At 45.1% G+C, this 24,135-nt stretch overlaps 1 protein-coding gene across 1 annotated transcript in view; it reads right to left on the bottom strand.

Annotated features, from left to right (window-relative positions):
* The window catches only part of sult1st6 (sulfotransferase family 1, cytosolic sulfotransferase 6), a 63,120-nt gene that overhangs the window by 14,770 nt on the left and 24,215 nt on the right, over window positions 1-24,135 (bottom strand). The window contains exons 3-4 of the mRNA XM_014158566.2: window positions 8,840-8,937; window positions 8,390-8,516 (exon numbers count right to left, since the gene is read on the bottom strand). Coding sequence (XP_014014041.1) covers window positions 8,390-8,516; window positions 8,840-8,937 — 225 coding nt within the window. The remainder of the gene's footprint in view (window positions 1-8,389; window positions 8,517-8,839; window positions 8,938-24,135) is intronic.

The following is a 24,135-nucleotide window of genomic DNA, read 5'->3' as shown; positions in this document are numbered from 1 at the left end:
CATACAATTAACTGTAAGGTCTCTCAGTCGAGCAGTGAATTTCAAACAGATTCAACCACAAAGACCAGGGAGGTTTTTCAATGCCTCACAAAGAAGGGCACCTATTTATAGATGGCAAAAAAAATAATACAGGGGCATGAAAAATGACAGGTCAGGGGCAGGCAGAGGTCAGTAATCCAGATAGGGTTCAAAAGGTCCAGAACGGCAGGCAATCGCAGGGTCAGAGCAGTCAGGGGCCAATAATCCAGTGTGGTGTGGCAAGGTACTGAACGGCAGGCAGGCTCAGGGTCTTGAAACAGGAGACAAAGGGCTGTGAGACATGGTTTAATTCTGGACAAATGAAAAGTGGGATGTATACGGATGGTACGGGGCAACAGAAGACGAACAGCAGAGGGGCTAATGATCTTGGAGATGGGAAAAGGGCCGATAAACCGGGGGGAGAGTTTGCAGGATTCCACCTGGAAGGGCAGATTCTGGGTGGACAGCCATACCTTCTGCCCAAGACGATGCCGGGGAGCCGGGGTCTGGTGGCGATCCGTTGATACCTGGCGGTGGTCTTGAGATAGGCTGACCGGGCTCTCTTCCAGGTACGACGACAGAGGTGGAAAAACATCTGGGCCGAAGGTATGTCAACCTCTTGGTCTTGGTTGGCTCGCTCCGACTGGCCATTGGACTGGAACCCGGAGGACAGGCTGGCCGACGACCCAATGAGTGTGCAGAATGCCTTCCAGAACTGGGACGAGAACTGAGGACCCCGGTCGGCAGTCCATGGATACGGAAGACGTGCTGCACCATGAGCTGGGCCATCTCTTTGGCAGAGGGTAGCTTGGGGAAAGGAATGAAGTGGGCGGCTTTGGAAAACCGATCCACTACGGTCAGGATGGCGGTGTTTCCATCAGACGGGGGAGACCCGTGACAAAGTCCAGGGATATGTGAGACCAGGGACGGTGAGGGACAGGCAGATGTTGAAGGAGACCAGCCGCAGCTTGTCGAGGAGTCTTGTTCTGTGCACAGATCGTGCATCCGGCGACAAATGCAGAGACATCAGGAACCATGAAAGGCCACCAAAAGCATTGTCACACAAAGGATAGTGTCCGACGGGAGCCCGGGTGCAGGCAAGCCTGGAGGAGTGAGTCCACTCCAGGACCGCGGAGCAGACCGAGTCAGGATCTGCTCCCCCCTCCCCCCCCTCCCCCCCTCCCCCGGGATTCGGCCGGGAACGCTGCACCTCACAAACCTGCTTCCCTATTCTCCAGCTGAGTGCAATCGCCAGGCACTAGGTGGGAAGGATGGTCTCGGCTTCCGAGATTGTAGCCGTGGGGCTATAACGGCGTGACAGCGCATCCGGCTTGACATTCTTGGATCCCGGCCGGTATGAGAGGGAGAAGTTGAACCGGGTGAACAGCAGGGTCCACTTAGCTTGCCTGGAATTGAGGCGCTTGGCGGTGCGGAGAAATTCCAGGTTCTTGTGTTCAGTCCACACAATGAACGGATGTTTCACCTGCTCCAGCCAGTGCCTCCACTCCTCCAACGCCATCTTCACCGCGAGAAGCTCGCAATTCCCCACATCGTAGTTCCTCTCCGTGGTGTTGAGGCAATGGGAGAAGAAGGCGCAGGGATGTAACTTGAGGGCCAATGCATAACGCTGGGACAGGACAGCCCCCACTCTGACATCCGAAGCATTGGCCTCCACCACGAACTGGCGGGACGGGTCATGATGAACCAAGATGGCAGCTGTGGTGAAGCAGTGTTTGAGATCCCGGAATGCCCGGTCAGTAGCTGGGGACCACGTGAACGGAACCTTGGGGGAGGTGAGCGCAGACAGGGGGTAGTCAGGGTGCTGTACCCCGGATAAAGTGGGGATAAAAGTTAGCGAATCCCAGGAAACGTTGCAGCTGCACCCTGGACGTAGGCTGGGGCCAATCTACCATTGCTCTCACCTTCCCGGGATCCATCTGTTCACTCCCTGCAGCTATGATGTAACCCAGAAAGGGGATGGTGGAGCAATGGAATTCACACTTCTCTGCTTTTACAAAAATCTGGAGAACCTGTCGGACGTGGAGCACGTGTTCTTTGGCAGAGCGGGAGAAGACGAGGATGTCATCGAGGTAGATGAAGATGAACTCATGAAGAGAACATCATTAACCAGAGCCGGGAACACAGCAGGGGCGTTGTTAAGGCCAAATGGCATGACCATATACTCATAGTGACCGCTGGCCGATGAGATGAGTGGTAGCGGGCAGCGTTCTTCACCATGATGTCGTTGAGACCCCGGTAGTCGATGCACGGGTGCAGGGTTTTGTCCTTCTTCACCACAAAAAAAAACCCTGCGCCGGCGGGGGAGGCAGAAGGACAAATGAACTCTGTAGCTAGGGAGTCCTCAATGAAGGTCTCCATAGCCTTGGTCTCCGGACTCGACAGAGAATTCAGTCAACCCCGGGGCGGAGTGGTGCCAGGGCGAAGGTCAATCCCGCAGTCATATGGTCGTTGTGGCAGAAGTGAAGTGGCCCAGGCCTTACTGAACTCCTCCTGGAGGTCCTGGTACTCCGTGGGAATGGCGGAGAGGTCCGGTGCATCGCGGGGCAGGCTACACTGACTTCAGGCAATGGGCGTGGCAGAATGGGTTCCAGCCCATGATGGCACCAGCAGACCAGTCAATGAGAGGATTGTGTCGCTGGAACCACGGGAACCTGAGGAGACTTAATGAGCAGGAATTTAATCATCTTGCTGTGGTTCCCTGACACACGTAGGTTGATGGAGTGGTATTGTGGGTGACCCGGCCGTTAGAGCGCCCGTTCAGCAGTCTAACATTCATGGGAATGGAGAGGAGCTGAGTGGGGATGTCCAGCTCGGAAGCCAGTGCAGCGTCCATAAAGCTCTCATCGGCCCCAGAGTCGATGAGTACCCGGAGAGATTGACTGGTTCCCCCACAGCAAAATGGCATGAAAAGGGGCGTGAGTAAGGGGAGAAGAAAAGTTCTCCGTATGGCCCACCAGAGTACTCGCTCCTACCGGTGAGCCTGGTCATTTAGTGGGCAGGTGGAGATGAAAGGACCAGTAGTCACGCAATACAGGCAACTCTTAGTGTGAAGCCTGTATAGCCATTCAGCTGGAGACAGCCTAGCTCTGGCCTAGTTGCATAGGCTCGGGAAGAGGTGAATCGGCATCTTCGAAGGCTCTCGGAGGAACTTGGGTAGCCTCAGGTTCTCTCGACAACGGAGCTGTCAGGGACATTCAGGATACCTCAGAGGCGAGGTATCTCCTCTCCTTCCTTCGTTCCCGTAGTCGCCCATCGATCCGAATTGTCAAGGTGATGAGTGAGTCGAGATCCATCGGTAGTTCCCGAGCTGCAAGCTCATCCTTTACTTCCTCCGATTCTCCATGCAGGAACATGTCGAACAGTGCTTCCGTGTTCCAGGCTCTCTCAACTGCCAACGTGTGGAAATCAACTGCATAGTCTGCCACACTGCTTGAGTCTTGCTGAAGCTGGAGTAACTTCCGGGCAGCCTCTCTCCCGGAAAATAGATTCTCAAAAACGTTCTTTACCTCTGCCACAAACTCCTCCAGATTGAAACATACGGTCGACTGTTGTTCCCATACTGCCGTAGCCCAGGTGAGAACCCTCCTGGACATCAGCGTGATGAGGTACGCTATCTTAGAGCAGTCCGATGGGAAGAAGGAGGGCTGCAGCTCGATGATGAGGAAACACTGAGCGAGAAACGCCAAACAGGTGTCCGACTCTCCATTGAAGCGTTCCGGGGGAGGTAAGCTGGGTTCCCGGGAAAACCGGCATGACCGGGGTGGCGGCGCAGCTAACAGCCGGGTTACAGAGGGGCTGGGAGTTTACCGTCGTGGTAGGCTGCCTAACAGGCAACCCGCAGAATTGCTCCAGGAATGTATTCAACGCCTGGTCATGGCCCCCGGCCAAGGTCTGTAACCCTTCCATGAGACCACGAAGCAACTCCTCGTGCCTTCCAATGGTGGCTCCTTGGGAGGAGATGGCGTTGCAGAGCTGAAAAAAAATCCTGAAAAATGTTATAAATTGATTTGCATTTTAAGGGAGGGAAATAAGTATTTGACCCCTCTGCAAAACATGACTTAGTACTTGGTGGCAAAACCCTTGTTGGCAATCACAGAGGTCAGATGTTTCTTGTAGTTGGCCACCAGGTTTGCACACATCTCAGGAAGGTTTTTTGTCCCACTCCTCTTTGCAGATCTTCTCCAAGTCATTAATGTTTCGAGGCTGACGTTTGGCAACTCAAACCTTCAGCAATTTATAACATTTTTGACGTGTTTTTCTGGATTGTTTTGTGGTTATTCTGTCTCTCACTGTTCAAATAAACCTACCATTAAAATTATAGACTGATCATTTCTTTGTCAATGGGCAAACGTACAAAATCAGCAGGGGATCAAATACTTTTTTCCCTCACTGTATGGTAGTAGGTGCCAGGCGCACCATTTTCAGAACTGCAACGCAGCTGGGTTTTTCAAGCTCAACAGTTTCCCGTGTGTATCAAAGATGGTCCTTGACCTGAAAGGACATCCAGCCAACTTGACACAACTGTGGGAAGCATTGGAATCAACATGGGCCAGCATCCATGTGAAACGCTTTGGACACCTTGTAAAGTCCATGCCCCAACAAATTGAGGCTGAGGGCAAAAGGGGGGCAGAATGCGTTCCTAACGTTTTGTACACTCAGTGTATATATTATCAGTTTTTTCCTCAGCAATCTACACACAATACCCCATAATGAAAAGGGAAAACAGGTTTTCCGACATTTTTGCAAATGTATTTAAAATATGCTATGAGACTCCAAATTGATTGGAGTCCACTTGTGGTAAATTCAATTGATTGGACATGATTTGTAAAGGCACACACCTGTCTATATTTAAAAAATGTATATTTTTTAATTTTTAATTTTTTATTTCACCTTTATTTAATTAACCAGGTAGTCCAGTTGAGAACAAGTTCTCATTTACAACTGCGACCTGGCCAAGATAAAGCAAAGCAGTGCAACAAAAAACAACAAAACAGAGTTACATGTGGGATAAAAAAGTACAGTCAATAACAAAATATAAAAATCTATATACAGTGTGTGCAAATGGAGTAAGGTCCCACAGTTGACAGTATATGGGGACCTGAAAATAGCTGTGCAGTGACGCTCCCCATCCAACCTAACAGAGCTTGAGAGGATCTGCAGTGAAGAATGGGATAAACTGAGCTCAATTTTGAGTCTCATAGCAAAAGGTCTGAATAATGTAAATGAAGTACCAGTTTTTGCTTTGACATTATGGGGTATTGTGAGTAATCCATTTTAGAATAAGCCTGTAATGTAACAAAACGTGGAAAAGGTCAAGTGGTCTGAATACTTTCTGAATGCACTGTACACTTTCACACATCAACCCACCACTTATGCTGCTGCCATGCTGCTTACTATTATTAATCCTACTACCATTCACTATCTTCTAATCCCCAGCCTACACATACAGTTGAAGTCGGAAGTTTACATACACCTAAGCCAAATAGATTTAAACTCAGTTTTTCACAATTCCTGACATTTAATCCCAGTAAAAATTCCCTGTTTTAGGTCAGTTAGGATCACCACTTTATTTTAAGAATGTGAAATGTCCAAATAATAGTAGAGAGAATGATTTATTTCAGCTTTTATTTCTTTCATCACATTCCCAGTGGGTCAGAAGTTTACATACACTCAATTAGTATTTGGTAGCATTACGTTTAAATTGTTCACTTGGGTCAAACGTTTCGGGTAGCCTTCCAGAAGCTTCTCACAATAAGTTGGGTGAATTTTGGCCCATTCCTCCTGACAGAGCTGATGGAACTGAGTCAGGTTTGTAGGCCTCCTTGCTCGCACACACCTTTTCAGTTCTGCCCACAAATTTTCTATGGGATTGAGGTCAGGGCTTTGTGATGGCCACTCGAATACCTTGACTTTGTTGTCCTTAAGCCATTTTGCCACAACTTTGGAAGTATGCTTGGGGTCATTGTCCATTTGGAAGACCCATTTGCAACCAAGCTTTAACTTCCTGACTGATGTCTTGAGATGTTGCTTCAATATATCCATGTAATTTTCCTACCTCATTATGTCATCTATTTTGTGAATTGCACCAGTCCGTCCTGCAGCAAAGCACCCCCACAACATGATGCTGCCACCCCCATGCTTCACGATTGGGATGGTGTTCTTCAGCTTGCAAGCCTCCCCCATTTTCCTCCAAACATAACGATGGTCATTATGACCAAACAGTTCTATTTTTGTTTCATCAGACCAGACACATTTCTCCAAAAGGTACGATCTTTGTCCCCATGTGCAGTTGCAAACCGTAGTCTGGCTTTTTTATGGCGGTTTTGGAGCAGTGGTTTCATCCTTGCTGTGCGGCCTTTCAGGTTATGTTGATATAGGACTCGTTTTACTGTGGATATAGATACTTTTGTCCCTGTTTCCTCCATCATCTTCACAAGGTCCTTTGCTGTTGTTCTGGGATTGACTTAACTTTTCGCACCAAAGTACGTTCATCTCTAGGAGACAGAACGCGTCTCCTTCCTGAGCGGTATGACGGCTGCGTGTTCCCATGGTGTTTATACTTGCGTACTATTGTTTGTACAGATGAACATGGTACCTTCAGGTGTTTGGAAATTTCTCACAAGGACGAACCAGACTTGTGGAGGTCCAATTTTTTTTTTCTGAGGTCTTGGCTTATTTCTTTTAATTTTCCCATGATGTCAAGCAAAGAGGCACTGAATTTGAAGGTAGGCCTTGAAATACATCCACATGTACACCTCCAATTGACTCAAATGATCACAATTAGCCTATCAGAAGCTTCTAAAGCCATGACATAATTTTCTGGAATTTTCCAAGCTGTTTAAAGGCACAGTTAACTTAGTGTATGTAAACTTCTGACCCACTGGAAATGTGATACAGGGAATTATAAGTGAAATGATCTGTCTGTAAACAATTGTTGGAAAAATTGCTTGTGTCATTCACAAAATAGATGTCCTAACCGACTTGCCAAAACTATAGTTCGTTAACATGAAATTTGTGGAGTGGTTGAAAAACGAGTTTTAATGACTCCAACCTAAGTGTATGTGAACTTCCTTACTTCAACTGTACATATACTATTTGGCCAAAAATATGTGAACACGTTCTCATCGAACATCTCATTCTTAAAGCATGGGCATTAATATGGAGTTGGTCCCTCCTTTGCTGCTATAACAGCCTCCACTCTTCTAGGAAGGCTTTCCACTAGATGTTTGAACATTGCTGCAGGAACTTGCTCCCATTCAGCCGCAAGAGCATTAGTGGGGTGGGGCACTGATGTTGGGCGATTAGTCCTGGCTCGCAGTCAGCATTTCAATTCATCCTAAAAATGTTCGATGGAGTTGAGGTCAGGGCTCTGTGCAGACCAGTCAAGTTCTTCCACACCGATCTCGACAAACCATTTCTGTATGGACCTCGCTTTGTGCACGGGGGCATTGTCACGCTGAAACAGGAAAGGGCCTTTTCCAAACTGTTGCAACAAAGTTTGAAGCACAGAATGGTCTAGGATGTTTGTACAAATCTGTTTGTACAGATTTTATGCTGTAGCGTTAAGACTTCCCTTCACTGGAACTAAGGGGCCTAGCCCGAACCATGAAAAACAGCCCCAGACCATTATTCCTCCTCCACCAAACTTTACAATTGGCGCGATATATTGGGGCAGGTAGCGTTCTCATGGCATCCGCCAAACCCAGATTTGACCGTCAGACTGCCAGATGGTGAAGCGTGATTCATCCCTCAAGAGAATGCATTTCCACTGCTCCAGAGTCCAATGGCGGTAAGCTTTACACCACTCAAGACAACGCTTGACATTGCGCATGGTGATCTTAGGCTTGTTTGTGACTGCTTGGCCATGGAAACCCATTTCATTAAGTTCCCGACTAACAGTTCTTGTGCTGGCTTGCTTCCAGAGGCAGTTTGGAACTCGGTGAGTGTTGAAACCGAGAATAGATGATTTTTACGCGCTACACTCTTCAGCACCCGTTCTGTGTGCTTGTGTGGCCTACACCTTCGCGGCTGAGCCATTGTTGCTCCTAGACGTTTCCACTTCACAAAAACAGCACTTACGGTTGAATGTGGCAGCTCTAGCAGGGCAGAAATTTGCCCAACTCAATTGTTGGAAAGGTGGCATCCTATGACGGTGCCACATTGCATGTCATTGACCTTTTCAGGATGGGCAACTCTACTGCCAATGCTTGTCTATGGAGATTGCATGGCTGAGTGCTCATTTATCCAAAGCAATCCTGGCATTGAAAGCGCCATGCTCTGCCAACTGAGCCACACAGGACCACATTGGTATTAGTCATTAGGAAAATGCTAGTTTCATTATATTACTTACGTTCTCCATTCATGAACTTGTGGATGTAGCCGTCCCACGGTCCAGGCTCAGGCTGGGTTAGATTCATGCGGTCAAAGTGGTAGTAGCTGACCAGGTTGTCCTTAGCATTCCTCGCAACATAGATAGCCTGGAGAGAAGATGGACGGGGGAAGGTGTAGAATTTTGTTTGTCATTTACTGTTCTATGCATCATTTTTCAGATAACGTTAACTGAAAATATATACTTCATTCTAAATCATTTCCAAACTCATAAAAAAAAAAAAATCTGAATCTAGTACCTTTCACACTATAATGCCAACCAGAACTGTAATGTGCTAGCTCTGATATTTTCCCTTTTCCCTTTTCAGCACGGTTCCAACAACTACGGTGGATGCATAACTAGCCCAGCACAGTACAGTTCGGCTCAGCTTAGTAGTATGAAAAGGGAATTAGGGGTCATACTCCACCTTACCTTGCATTTGTTTTTCCAGAACCCTTCGGGCACCAACTTGAAAGGCAGATGGGTCTTGATGACCCTTGGGGGGTCCATGTTTTTAAGGAGGCTCAAGCCTAGGAGACACAATAGGATAAGTAAAAGATTAGGGAGTTCTTGAAGGGTTAAAGTATGGGTCATTCTTACATTGCACTGGCTTTTGCATCCCTCGCCTTGAATTTGGGGATGTGGTTCGATGTGTGTGTTATGTTTACTATGTTTGTTTGCTATGTTTCTTTGGTATGTATGTTTGTTATGTTCGTACCCTGGAAGTTATTGTTGTTTGACCCTCTATACTCAACGTAGTTGAGTTATCCTTAACATCCTAAGCCACTGTACTATTTTTTACTTTGGTTAAAGGACTGACAGTTGTGTTTGTGATGCTAACGCTAGCTCACGAATGTGTGGATGTTTGAATTGGAAAAAAACACGAGCCGTTTATAAATAACAAGTCTCATTCTTTCAACATAACATTGGTGACGATTGGTAGTTCTACTGTCTGTAAAGAAATGGGTGGGATTTAGGTTGATTCTTCTGCTACGATTGGAAAGTGTGCACTGTCTACAGCACAAGTGTGGCTGTGATTTGGTTATGGGCAGCAACCCAACCCAAGGAAAACTGTGACATTGTTGATTCCTTAAATCTCACAAATCTCAGTTTTGGAAGATAGCTTACTGACTTTAGGACCAAAGTTCTCCAATTTACACTTTTTTGTCAATTTTGCAACTACAATTTATGTTTACGACTAATATTGATGCCAAATAAGCTGTTTTCAAGCAGAGAAGTTGGTTTTGGAGTCCCTATTTAAAAAGCCAAATTCAATACATCTGCCAATTCATTTCCAGCAATATTACCACTGCCTGTCTGCTAATGATAACCATCTTTTGGGTAGATACAAAGGGTTTCCTCAAAACCTTCTCAATTTAAAGTTAACTACAAAGTAGGCCTTCCTGACAGAATGACAACATGATTGTTTGTATCAATTGGGTGGGCATTGTTTTGAAAACTCTGCCATCACATGTGCAGTAGCAGAACAGAAACTTCGCAAGCCAAACACATTCCTCTCTTGCTAGGTGTGCATTTGAATTAAAGGGAAATTACACTCAGAAATCAAAATGTGTATTTTTCCCCCAGATCTAATAATGGTCTTCTGATGTGATTTAAGCATTGACATGGACTCAGAACATACAATTTATGTTGTTTCTATATAAACAATTGTAATGTTGATAGTGAAAAACTGAAGGAAAGAAAGAAGAAAAAGAGTTGTTTATTAAAGTATCTGCCCAGTGTTCCAGATTTATATGAAATATTACATAAAATGTATTACAATGTGAATTGAAATTATCATTAAGGGTGTTAATAAGCATATTTTCTCAGTCCCTGCTTGCCCTGTTAGGAAATAATAGAGTGGTTTAGTATACCTGTCAAAAAAATGCTGATTTGCTAGCTCAGCCAATGAGACATGAATACCCTTGGATATTCAAATTTGCTACCAACTCCACGTGGGACAGGGCTGTAGGCTTGCCTTTTTTACAGAAGGCTACTACTTGTAGTCAAATTGTATGGATCAGGGGTGTCAAACTCATTCCATGTAGTGGAGGCTCCTCAGAAGAGGAAGGGGAGGACCATCCTCCTTAGTGAATTTCATGAAAATTAAAATTAAAACATTTAAAAAGTTATCCTTATTAGATAAAACTATACTAAATATAATCACGTCAGCAGATAATTGATTATAACACTATTTTGCTAAGAAGTTCAACAGTAGCCTCAATAGCACTCTAGAGGGTAGCACCATGGTGTAGACGGAGGACAGCTAGCTTCCGTGTACATTGACTTCAATACAAAACCTAGGAGGCTCATGGTTCTTACTTCAGGAGAACGTCCTCCAACCTATCAGTGCTCTTGCACCATGAACTGACATGTTTTCCACCGAATCAAAGGATCAGATAATTAATCACGTACTGATAGCATAAGCTACAGCTAGCTAGCACTACAGTGCATAAAATGTGAATAGTAGTTGACTCAAAGAGAGAGAAATAAAACAGTGTTGAACAAGTTAATTTCTTCCTAATTGAAGGAGAAGCAAGAGAGAAATAGAGAGAGAAAGATTTCATTTATTTTTTTAACTTTCATTTTCACTTACTTAGCTAGCAACTGCAGCTAGCTACAGTGGCTTGCGAAAGTATTCACCCCCTTGCCAGTTTTTCTATTTTCTTGCCTGACAACCTGGAAATAAAATGGATTCTTTTGGGGGTTCGTATCATTTCATTTACACAGCATGCCTACCACTTCGAAGATGCAAAATATTTTTTATTGTGAAACAAACAAGAAATAAGACAAAATAACAGAAAACTTGAATGTACACAACTATCCCCCCCCCAAAAAAGTAAATACTTTGTAGAGCCACCTTTTGCAGCAATTACAGCTGCCAGTCTCTTGGCGTATGTCTCTATAACCATCTAGCCACTGGGATTTTTGCCCATTCTTCAAGGCAAAACTGCTCCAGCTCCTTCAAGTTGGATGGATTCCGCTGGTGTAAAGCAATCTTTAAGTCATACCACAGATTCTCAATTGTATTGAGGTCTGGGCTTTGGCTAGGCCATTCCAAGACATTTAAATGTTTCCCCTTAAACCATTCAAATGTTGCATTAGCAGTATGCTTAGGGTAATTGTCCTGCTGGAAGTTGAACCTCCATCCCAGTCTCAAATCTCTGGAAGACTGAAATAGGTTTCGCCTCAAGAATTTCCCTGTATTTTGTGCTATCCATCATGCCTTAAATTCTGACCAGTGTCCCAGTCCCTGCCGATGAAAAACATCCCCACAGCATGATGCTGCCACCACCATGCTTCACTGTGGGGATGGTGTTCTCGGGGTGATGAGAGGTGTTGGGTTTGCGCCAGGAATAGCGTTTTCCTTGATGGCCAAAAAGCTACATTTTAGTCTCATCTGACCAGAGTACCTTTTTCCATATGTTTGAGGAGTCTCCCACATGCCTTTTGGCAAACACCAAACATTTTTGCTTATTTTTGTCTTTAAGCAATGGCTTTTTTCTGGCCACTCTTCCGTAAAGCCCAGCTCTGTGGAGTGTACGGCTTAAAGTGGACCTATGGACAGATACTCCAATCTCCATTGTGGAGCTTTGCAGCTCCTTCAGAGATATCTTTGGTCTCTTCGTTGCCTCTGATTAATGCCCTCCTTGCCTGGTCCATGAGTTTTGGGGGGCGGCCCTCTTTTGGCAGGTTTGTTGTGGTGCCATATTCTTAAAAATGTTTAATAATGGATATAATGGTGCTCCGTGGGATATTCAAAGTTTCTGATCTTTTTTTATAACCCAACCCTGATCTGTACTTCTCCACAACTTTGTCCCTGACCTGTTTGGAGAGCTCCTTGGTCTTCATGGTGCCGCTTGCTTGGTGGTGTTGCAGACTCCGGGGCCTTTCAGAACAGGTGTATATATACTGAGATCATGTGACAGATCATGTGACACTTAGATTGCACACAGGTGGACTTTATTTAACTAATTATGTGACTTATGAAGGTAATTGGCTGCACCAGATCTTGTTTAGGGGCTTCATAGCAAAGGGGGTGAATATATACGCACGTACCACTTTCCGGTTTTAATTTTGTCGTTTTTTTTCCATTTCACTTCACTAATTTAAACTATTTTGTGTATGTCCAGGGCGGATTGTCAGGTGTGTGCGTACTGGTAACGAAGTCAGGTGCAGGAGAGCAGAGATTTGTGAACAGGCGCACACTTTATTGAGGCAAAAGTGCAAAACGCACAAAACAGTCACAAGAATTATGTTTAACAATAAACATCTTCGTGAAATACCACGGAAAAACAAACCAGTCTGGCGCGTCAACAACAAACACGTAACACAAACAATCTTACACAAAGACATGATGGGGAACAGAGGAATAAATACATGTAGATTGATTGGGGAATGAAAACCAGGTGTGCAGGGAACAAGACAAAACAAATGGATAAATGAAAAATGGAGCGGCGATGGCTAGAAAGCCGGTTAGGTCGATTGCCGAACGCCACCCGAACAAGGAGAGGAGCCGACTTCGGCGGAAGTAGTGACAGGGATGAATACTTTTGCAAGGCACTGTAGTTTAGTCTACTGAAACACCCTGCTCAAACAGAGGGATGCTATGTTAGCTAGCTGACTATGACTATCCAACACAACACTGGATCTTTTCCAAGTCAAAGTAAGCTTTTGGTTTTACTAATTTATTGCCACCGGGGCCCGCCAGTGTAACTGCTTACTGACTGTACATTGTAACGTTACTGCATGACCGTAGCGGATTTACTAACGCGTTAGTTCTATTAGCTATGCTGACTATGACGTTACTTTAGCTAATATGGTGACAACGACGTAGGCTGTGTGTAGCGGTTTGGCTTGGAAAGGTTTTTTCGCCTGGTCACAGCTGATGTGTTGTGCATTGATGTCCACATGCGAAGGGATGTGGCTGTTATGAAACAAAACGCGAATAAACATACCTGAATTTGTCCAATAGAAACTCTGTGTTGCAACTGTTGGACTAATGATTACACCCAATATCAACTATATGCAGGCAAGAGTGTGCAAGGCGGTATTACATTTTACATTTGAGTCATTTAGCAGACACTCTTATCCAGAGCGACTTACAGTAGTGAATGCATTGCATACATTCTTTATTTTTTTTATTTTTTTTTGTACTATCTCCCCGTGGGAATCAAACCCACAACCCTGGCATTGCACACACCATGCTGGCGTTGCAAACACCATGCTCTACCAACTGAGCCACAGGGAAGACTTGAATGTTGCTGTCTGTCCATGTGCCACTGTCTGTCACATCAAATTTGTCTCTCGACCTGTGTGCACCTACATTGTAAACTTTCATTCACAGGCTAGGTTGTATTAACCTCATGATGGGTATAGGTAAAAATTTGAGTGTCATGTAATAGCCCAATCTGCTGTGGTAGAAAAAATCGTCCTCCTCATTTGAAATGGCACTGACCGCCACTGGAGGGCTTAGTCAGTGGAGGGTTCAGAACGTTTTTGAATGAGGTGGCCAAGGTGGGGCACAGACCCAGTTTAGGGGGGGCATAAAATGTTGAACCTTAATCGATGCAAGGTTTTCAGTAGAATTATGATGGTTCAACGCATTAAATGTTTCAGCTTAGGGTTGGAACATTTCCCTGTTCAAAAAATCATAAATTAATTCAGTCTTGTTACAGTGTTTGCATTCAAGGTCAGGATTTTAAATTGGGGTATTAGCATACAGCAGTAAATTCACTTGAAACTGCCATCCAGAGTATGAATTATACCGTGACATTGAAGGGGGTTTCTATTTTTTAAACGGAACCTCCTGTGTGCACGCGCTTGATCATGCACATACTTTTCTAAGTACATAGGGCAACAGCCTCTAAGGTGCAAGATTGAATAAACGGGTGGTAGCTGGCTAGTGATGGCTATTTAACAGTCTGATGGCCTTGAGATAGAAGCTGTTTTTCAGTCTCTCGGTCCCAGCTTTAATGCACCTGTACTGACCTCACCTTCTGGATGATAGGCCTTGGATCGAGTGGTTGATGTCCTTGATGATCTTTTTGGCCTTCCTGTGACATCGGGTGTTGTAGGTGTCCTGGAGGCAGGCAGTGTGCCCCCGGTGATGCGTTGTGCAGACCGCATCCCCCTCTGGAGAGCCCTGCGTTTGCGGGTGGTGCAGTTGCCATACCAGGTGGTGATACAGCCCGACAGGATGCTCTCGATTGTGCATCTGTAAAAGTTTGTGGGTCTTAGGGGCCAAGCTGAATTTCTTCAGCCTCCTGAGGTTGAAGAGGCACTGTTGCGCCTTCTTCACCACACTGTCTGTGTGGGTGGACCATTTCAGATTGTCAGTGATGTGTACGCCCAGGAACTTGAAGATTTTCACCTTCTCCACTGCTGTCCTGTTGATGTGGACAGGGGCGTGCTCCCTCTGCTGTCTCCTGAAGTCCACGATCAGCTTGTTTTGTTGACGTTGAGGGAGAGGTTATTTTCCTGGCAACACTCCGCCAGAGCCCTCACCTCCTCCCTGTAGGCTGCCTCGTCATTGTTGCTAATCAGCCCTACTACTGTTGTGTCGTCTGCAAACTTCATGATTGAGTTGGAGGCGTGCATGGCCACGCAGTCATGGGTGATCAGGAAGTACAGGAGGCATGCACCCTTGTGGGGCCCCTGTGTTGAGGAACAGCGTAGTGGAGTCAGGAAGTCCAGGACTCAGTTGCACAGGGCAGGGTTCAGACCCAGGGCCCTGAGGTTGAGGATGAGCTTGGAGGGTACTATGGTGTTGAAGGCTGAGCTATAGTCAATGAACAGCATTCTTACATAGGTATTCCTCTTGTCCAGATGGGATAGGGCAGTGTGCAGTGCGATGGCGATTGCATCATCTGTGGATCTATTGGGAAAATATGCAAATTGTGGTGGTTCTAGTGTGTCTGGTAAGGTGGAGGTTATATGATACTTAATAACAAGCTTCTCAAAGCACTTCATGATAACAGAAGTGAGTGCTACGGGGCGATAGTAATTTAGTTAAGTTACATTTGCTTTCTTGTTTACAGGAACAACAGTGGATATCTTACATTTACATTTACATTTTAGTCATTTAGCAGACGCTCTTATCCAGAGCGACTTACAGTAGTGAATGCATACATTTCATTGATATTTAAAAAAATATATATATATATTTTTTTTTCTTTCTTGAAGCAAGTGGGGACAGCAGACTGGGATAGGGAGAGATTGAATATGTCTGTAAACACTCCAGCCTGCTGGTTTCTGCATGCTCTGAGGATGCGGCTAGGGATGCCGTCTGGGCCGGCAGCCTTGCGAGGGTTAACATGCTTAAATGTCTTACTGACGTTGGCCACGGAGAACGAGAGCCCACAGCCCTTGGGAGCGGGCCGCGTCGGTGGCACTGTGTTATCCTCAAAGGGGGCAAAGAAGGTGTTTAGCTTGTCTGGTAGGTAAATGACGGTGTCCGCGACGCGGCTGAGTTTTCCCCTTTGTAATCCTTGATTGTCTGTAGACCCTGGCACATACGTCTTGTGTCTGAGCTGTTGAATTGCGACTCCACTTTGTCTCTGTATTGACATTTTTGTTGTTTGATTTCCTTACGGAGGGAATAACTACAGTGTTTGTTTTCAACCATATTCCCAGTCACCTTGCCATGGTTAAATGCGATGGTTCGTGTTTTCAGTTTTGCGTGAATGCTGCCATCTATCCATGGTTTTTGGTTTGGGTAGGTTTTAATAGTCACAGTAGGAACAACATTCCCTATACACTTCCAGATGAACTCAGTCACCATGTCCGTGTATACGTCAATGTTATTCTCAGAGGCAACCCGGAATATATCCCAGTCCGTCAAGGTGAGGGGTATTCCTTACTAATCAGTTACCTTAAATTATATTGGGACCAATCTTGTCCAGAAAGTTGACTCAAGTTTGCAAAAAGGCACCTGGAAGAACCTAGATGATCATCAAAACTCTATTCTATGGACAGATTAGTCAAAAGTATAACTTTTTGGGTGACATGGGTCCCGTTATGCCTGGTGAAAACCAAACACTTCATTCCATGGTAAGAACCTCATACCAATGGTCAAGCATGATGGTAGTGTGATGGTTTGGGGATGCTTTGCTGCCTCAGGACATGGACGACCAAACAGATTCCACGCTTCAAGATTGCTTCGATCACGTGGACTGGGATATGTTCCGCATAGCGTCGGACAATAACATTGATGAATACGCTGATTCGGTGAGCGAGTTTATTAGCAAGTGCATCGGTGATGTTGTACCCACAGAGTCTATTAACCTGTTAGGGCTAGGGGGCAACATTGACACGGCTGGATAAAAAACATACCCGATTTAATCTGGTTACCACTCCTACTCAGTAACTAGAATATGCATATACTTATTACATATGGATAGAAAACACCCTAAATTTTCTAAAACTGTTTGAATGGTGTCTGTGAGTATAACAGAACTCAAATGGCAGGTCAAAACCTGAGAGATTCCTTTACAGGAAGTGGCCTGTCTGACCATTTGTTGAACTTCTTTTCCATCTCTATCATTTACTAAGGATCTCTGCTCTAACGTGACACTTCCCACGTCGTCCATAGGCGCTCAGAGCCCGGGAAAAAACAGAATGTCGTCATTCCAGCCCCAGGCTGAAACACATTATCGCCTTTCTCAAGTGGCCGATCAAGAGACACTAGCTTATGCGCGTGACCCCGACCGCCCCCGCCTTTGGGATTTTTTCCTCTGTTTGCCGAAAAGGAGATTCCCTGTCGGAATATTATCGCTTTTCTACGAGAAAAATGTCGTAAAAATTGATTTTAAACAGCGGTTGACATGCTTCGAAGTACGGTAATGGAATACTTACAATTTTATTGTCACGAATTGCGCCAAGCGCGTGACACTTCTTTACTATTTCGGATAGTGTCTGGAACGCATACGAACAAAAACGCCGCTATTCGGATATAACGATGGATTATTTTGGACCAAACCAACATTTGTTATTGAAGTAGCTGTCCTGGGTGTGTATTCTGACGAAGACAACAAAAGGTAATGACATTTTTATAATAGTAAATATGATTATGGTGAGTGCTAAACTTGCCGGGTGTCTAAATAGCGAGCCCGTGATGCCTGGGCTATGTACTTAGAATATTGCAAAATGTGCTTTCACCAAAAGCTATTTTAAAATCGGACATATCGAGTGCATAGAGGAGGTCTGTATCTATAATTCTTAAAATAATTGTTATGCTTTTTGTGAATGTTTATCGTGAGTAATTTAGTAAAATGTTAGCGAATTCCCGGAAGTTTGCGGGGGGTATGCTAGTTCTGAACGTCACATGCTAATGTAAAAAGCTGGTTTTTGATATAAATATGAACTTGATTGAACAAAACATGCATGTATTGTATAACATAATGTCCTAGGGTTGTCATCTGATGAAGATCATCAAAGGTGAGTGCTGCATTTAGCTGTCTTCTGGGTTTTGGTGACATTATATGCTGGCTTGAAAAATGGGTGTCTGATTATTTCTGGCTTGGTACTCTGCTGACATAATCTAATGTTTTGCTTTCGTTGTAAAGCCTTTTTGAAATCGGACAGTGTGGTTAGATTAACGAGAGTCTTATCTTTAAATGGCTGTAAAATAGTCATATGTTTGAGAAATTGAAGTAATAGGATTTTTAAGGTTTTGAAAATCGCGCCACAGGATAGCAGTGGCTGTTACGTAGGTGGGACGAATTCGTCCCGCCTAGCATAGAGAGGTTAAAACCTTCCCCAACCAGAAACCGTGGATTGATGGCAGCATTTGCGCAAATCTGAAAGCACGAACCACTGCTTTTAATCAGGGCAAGGCGACCGGAAACATGACCGAATACAAGTAGTGTAGCTATTCCCTCCGCAAGGCAATCAAACAAGCTAAGCGTCAGTATAGAGACAAAGTAGAGTCGCAATTCAACGGCTCAGGCACGAGAGGTATGTGGCAGGGTCTACAGTCAATCACGGACTACAAAAAGAAAACCAGCCCCGTCGCGGACCACGATGTCTTGCTCCCAGACAAACTAAACAACTTCTTTGCTCCCTTTGAGGACAATACAGTGCCACCAACACGGCCCACTACCAAAACCTGCGGGCTCTCCTTCACTGCAGCCAATGTGAGTAAAACATTTAAACGTGTTAACCCTCGCAAGGCTGCCGGCTCAGATGGCATCCCTAGCCCTGTCCTCAGAGCATGCACAGACCAGCTGGCTGGTGTGTTTACGGACATATTCAATCAATCCTTATCCCAGTCTGCTGTTCCCACATGCTTCAAGAGGGCCACCATTGTTCCTGTTCCCAAGAAAGCTAAGGTAACTGAGCTAAATGACTATCGCCCCATAGCACTCACTTCCGTCATCATGAAGTGCTTTGAGAGACTAGTCAAGGACCATATCACCTCCACCCTACCTGACACCCTAGACCCACTCCAATTTGCTTACCGCCCCAATAGGTCCACAGACGACGCAATCACACTGCACACTGCCCTAACCCATCTGGACAAGAGGAATACCTATGTAAGAATGCTGTTCATTGACTACAGCTCAGAATTTAACAACATAGTACCCTCCAAACTTGTCATTAAGCTCGAGACCCTGGGTTTCGACCCTGCCCTGTGCAACTGGGTCCTAGACTTCCTGACGGGCCGCCCCCAGGTGGTGAGGGTAGGAAACAACATCTCCACCCTGCTAATCCTCAACACTGGGGCCCCACAAGGGTACGTTCTCAGCCCTCTCCTGTACTCCCTGTTCACCCATGACTGCGTGGCCATGCACGCCTTCAACTCAATCATCAAGTTTGCAGACGACACTACCGTGGTAGGCTTGATTACCAACAACGACGAGACGGCCTACAGGGAGGAGGTGAGGGCCCTCGGAGTGTGGTGTCAGGAAAATAACCTCACACTCAATGTCAACAAAACAAAGGAGATGATCGTGGACTTCAGGAAACAGCAGAGGGAGCAGCCCCCTATCCACATCGACGGGACAGTAGTGGAGAAGGTGGAAAGTTTTAAGTTCCTCGGCATACACATCACGGACAAATTCAAAAGGTCCACCCACACAGATAGAGTGGTGAAGAAGGTGCAGCAGCGCCTCTTCAACCTCAGGAGGCTGAAGAAATTCGGCTTGTCACCAAAAACACTCACTAACTTTTACAGATGCACAATCGAGAGCATCCTGTCAGGCTGTATCACCGCCTGGCACGGCAACTGCTCTGCCCACAACTGTAAGGCTCTCCAGAGGGTAGTGAGGTCTGCACAACGCATCACTGGGGGCAAACTACCTGCCCTCCAGGACACCTACAGCGCCCAATGTCACAGGAAGGCCAAAAAGATCATCAAGGACAACAGCCACCCGAGCCACTGCCTGTTCACCCCGTTATCATCCAGAAGGCGAGGTCAGTACAGGTGCATCAAAGCGGGGACCGAGAGACTGAAAAACAGCTTCTATCTCAAGGCCATCAGACTGTTAAACAGCCATCACTAACATTGAGTGGCTGCTGCCAACATACTGACTCATCTCTAGACACTTTAATAATAAAAAATTGGATGTAATAAATGTATCACTAGCCACTTTAAACAATGCCACTTTATATAATGTTTACATACCCTACATTACTCATCTCATATGAATATACTGTACTCTATACCATCTACTGCATCTTGCCTATGCCGTTCGACCATCGCTCATCCATATATTTTATGTACATATTCTTATTCATTCCTTTACACTTGTGTGTATAAGGTAGTTGTTGTGAAATTGTTAGATTACTTGTTAGATATTACTGCATGGTTGGAACTAGAAGCACAAGCATTTCGCTACACTCGCATTAACATCTGCTAACCATGTGTATGTGACAAATAAAATTCGATTAGATTTGATTTGATAGAAGGAACCATGAATTCTGCTCTGTATCAGAGAATTCTAAAGGAGAATGTCAGGCCATCCTGAAGTGCAGCTGTTTCATGCAGCAAGACAATGATCTAAAACACATGAAAATGGTTAAAAAGCTAAACATTTTAAGTTTTGGAATGGCCTAGTCAAAGTCCAGGCCTAATCCCAATTGAGATGTTGTGGCAGGACATAAAATGATCAGTCCATGCTTGAAAACCTACAAAATGTCGCTGAGTTAAAGCAGTTCTGCATGCAAGAGTGGGCTAAAATTCCTCCATAGCAATGTGAGAGACTGATCAACAACTAAAGGAAGCATTTGGTTGCAGTCATTGCAGCTAAAGGTGGCACAACCAGTTATTGAATGTAAGGGGGCAATTACTTTTTCACACAATGGAATTGGGTGTTGCACAACTTTGTTAATGACATATATAAAATAAGTATCATGTTTTTGTTATTTGTAAACGCCAGTTCCCTTTATCTAATATTAGGTTTTGGTTCTAGATCTGATAACATTCAGTATAAAAAATATGCAAAAATCAGAAAGGTGGCAAATACTTTTTCATAGCACTGTATTTGCTGCTTCGTCACTCAATCTCATTTTAAAAGTCTCCCTAAATGTTTTACATTCCCTGAGACAAACCAGAAATGTTTCCTTCTACAAATAGCCTACTACTGTAGGTGTGTTTCGTTCGGTGCAGCAGGAGCAGGGGTGTACTCTGTGTGTAATAATGGTGTTTAACAAAAAAATGGTTCATGACTACCTCATCTCTGTACCCCACACATACAATTAACTGTAAGGTCCCTCAGTCGAGCAGTGAATTTCAAACACAGATTCAACCACAAACACCAGGGAGATTTTCCAAAGACTCACCAGGAATCAAATCAAATCAAACTGTATTTGTCATATGCGCCGAATACAACAAGTGTAGACCTTACAGTGAAATGCTTACTTACAAGCCCTCAACCAACAGTGCAGTTCAAAAAGAGTTAAGAAAATATTTACCAAATAAACAAAAGTAAAAAATAATAAAAAGTTACACAATAAAATAACAATAACGAGGCTATATACAGGGGGTACCGGTACCGAGTCAGTGTGCAGGGGTACAGGTTAGTTGAGGTAATTTGTACATGTAGGTAGGGGTGAAGTGACTATGTATAGATAATAAACAGCGAGTAGCAGCAGTTTATAAAACAAATGAGGGGATGGGGTCAATGTAAATTGTCCGGTGGCCATTTGATTAATTGTTCAGCAGTCTTATGGCTTGGGGTCGAAGCTGTTAAGGAGCCTTTTGGTCCTAGACTTGACGCTCCGGTACCGCTTGCCGTGCGCTGGTAGAGAGAACAGTCCATGACTTGGGTGACTGGAGTCTCTGACAATTTTATGAGCTTCCCTCTGACACCACCTATTATATAGGTCCTGGATGGCAGGAAGCTTGGCCCCAGTGATGTACTGGGCCGTACGCACTACCCTCTGTAGCGCCTTACGGTCAGATGCCGAGCAGTTGCCATACCAGACGGTGATGCATCCGGTCAGATTCTCACTTTTTGAGAATCTGGGGACCCATGCCAAATCTTTTCAGTCTCCTGAGGCAGAAAAGGTTTTGTTGTGCCCTCTTCATGACTGTCTTGTTGTGTTTGGACCATGATAGTTCATTGGTGATGTGGACACCAAGGGACTTGAAACTCTCAACCCGCTCCACTACAGCCCCGTCGATGTTAATGGGGGCCTGTTCGGCCCGCCTTTTCCTGTAGTCCACGATCAGCTCCTTTGTCTTGCTCACATTGAGGAAGAGGTTGATGTCCTGGCACCACACTGCCAGTTCTCTGACCTCCTCCCTATAGGCTGTCTCATTGCTGTCGGTGATCTACCACTGTTGTGTAGGTAGGGATGTAAGTCACCAGTTCAAATGTTTAAGATATGAGTGCATCGGTCCGCGGGCCCCCAAACTGATCCAAATGCATGCATTGGTCAGAAAATCGATTCAAACATTACGAATCGCCGGTTCACATTTTTTGGGGGGTCATATTACTTTCTTCCTACCTTCTGAATATACCTCTCATCTTTTGTGGCAACTGATGCGTTCACTCCTTCAGTGTTAAACTAAGCATATAACTGTGTTGACAGTCATCTATCAATAAGTCATTTTGCATGCTGAACAACCCCAGGCAATATCAGTAGCCTAGTCAAACTGCGCACTGTGTGCTGATTGGCGTGCTGACCAACAGGAGGTAGGCCGTGCTTCACCTTCAGCATTCAAATATTTGTAAAATGGCTTGCGCAATATTAGGCTTCATTAGTTGAGTGATAACCAATGTAATTTGCTAGGTTTTTTATATCAAATGCACTGTTGAAAATTGTGTTTTACCTCAATAAAGTAGCCTAAGCTACCCCCGGAGACACAACTCTCATCTGGCTATAGCCTACCTGCTGACTGAGGATCAATTAGATAATATTTAGATTGTTCAGGTTTACCATCAGCTATAGTTTCGATAATTCAATTTTTGATTGGATAATAAAAATGTTAATATCAATAATTCTAATTATTGACATAGATAATTGCATTTTCTATATCAATAATTGTCAAATTCCGTATATATAAGCTAAAATGTAACATTAATAAGTGCCTTGAATGTCAATGAAGAGGAGGGTGGAGAGCACACCAAAAGACATGATTCACATTTTGGATTACATTTTCTTTTTTCCCCTACCGATATGCACAACCTACTCGATATTTCTAAAGGGAACGAAAAATTATAGAAAATGTTTCTAATAACAATACAAAATAAGTTGTATTGATTATGTACTGTATGTCCTTATAGTTGGTGGAAGCACCATTGGCAGCCATTTCAGATGTGAATAATATTGAATAAGATTAGTATTGTGATGGCAGCATCATGTTATTGTCACACCTTGATATGTTTCACCTGTCTTTGTGATTGTCTCCACCCCCCTCCAGGTGTCGCCCATCTTCCCCATTATCCCCTGTGTATTTATACCTGTGTTCTCTATTTGTCTGTTGCCAGTTCGTCTTGTTTGTCAAGTCTACCAGTATTTTTGTGTCTCAGCTCCTGCTTTTCCCAGTCTCTCTTTTTCTCGCCCTCCTGGTTTTGACCCTTGCCTGTCCTGACTCGGAGCCCGCTTGCCTGACCACTCTGCCTGCCCCTGACCCTGAGTCTGCCTGCCGACCTGTACCTTTGCCGCACCTCTGGATTATTGACCTCTGCCTAGTCTGACCCTGAGCCTGCCTGCCATCCGGTACCATTGTCCCACCTCTGGTTTACTGACCCCTGCCTGCCTTGACGTGTCTATTGCCTGCCCCTGTTGGATTATTAATCCATTGTTAATATGACGTTGTCTGCATCACATCTGGGTCTTACCTTCACACCTGATAGTACGAACTGGCCATGACTGAACCAGCAGACCCGGGCCAGCTGCGCAACATCATCTCCTCCCAAGGAGCCTTCATTGGTAGGCACGAGGAATTGCTTCGTGGTCTTATGGAGGGGTCCAAACGTTGACTGAGCGCCATGACCGGGCGTTGGACATGCTGCTGGAGCAATTCCGCGGGTGGTCTGGGAGGCAGCCTGCCATGGTGGTAACCCCACCGCCCCTCAGTAACTCGGCGGTTAGCAGCGCCGCCCCACCGGCCACTCCACTTTCCCTGGAGCCCCATTTACCTCCCCCGGAATGCCTTAACGGAGAGCCGAGCACCTGTCAGGTGTTTTTCGCTCAGTGGGCCCTCATTTTTGAGCTTCTGCCCTCCTCCTTCCGCTCGGATCGCACAAAGATAGCCTACCTCATCACGCTGATGTCTG

The sequence above is a fragment of the Salmo salar genome, chromosome ssa19 (assembly GCF_905237065.1).
Source record: "Salmo salar chromosome ssa19, Ssal_v3.1, whole genome shotgun sequence".
NCBI classification, from domain to species: Eukaryota; Metazoa; Chordata; class Actinopteri; order Salmoniformes; family Salmonidae; genus Salmo; species Salmo salar.
The sequence above is the reverse complement of the archived record's forward strand: the minus strand, read 5'-3'. Positions and strand labels throughout refer to the sequence as shown.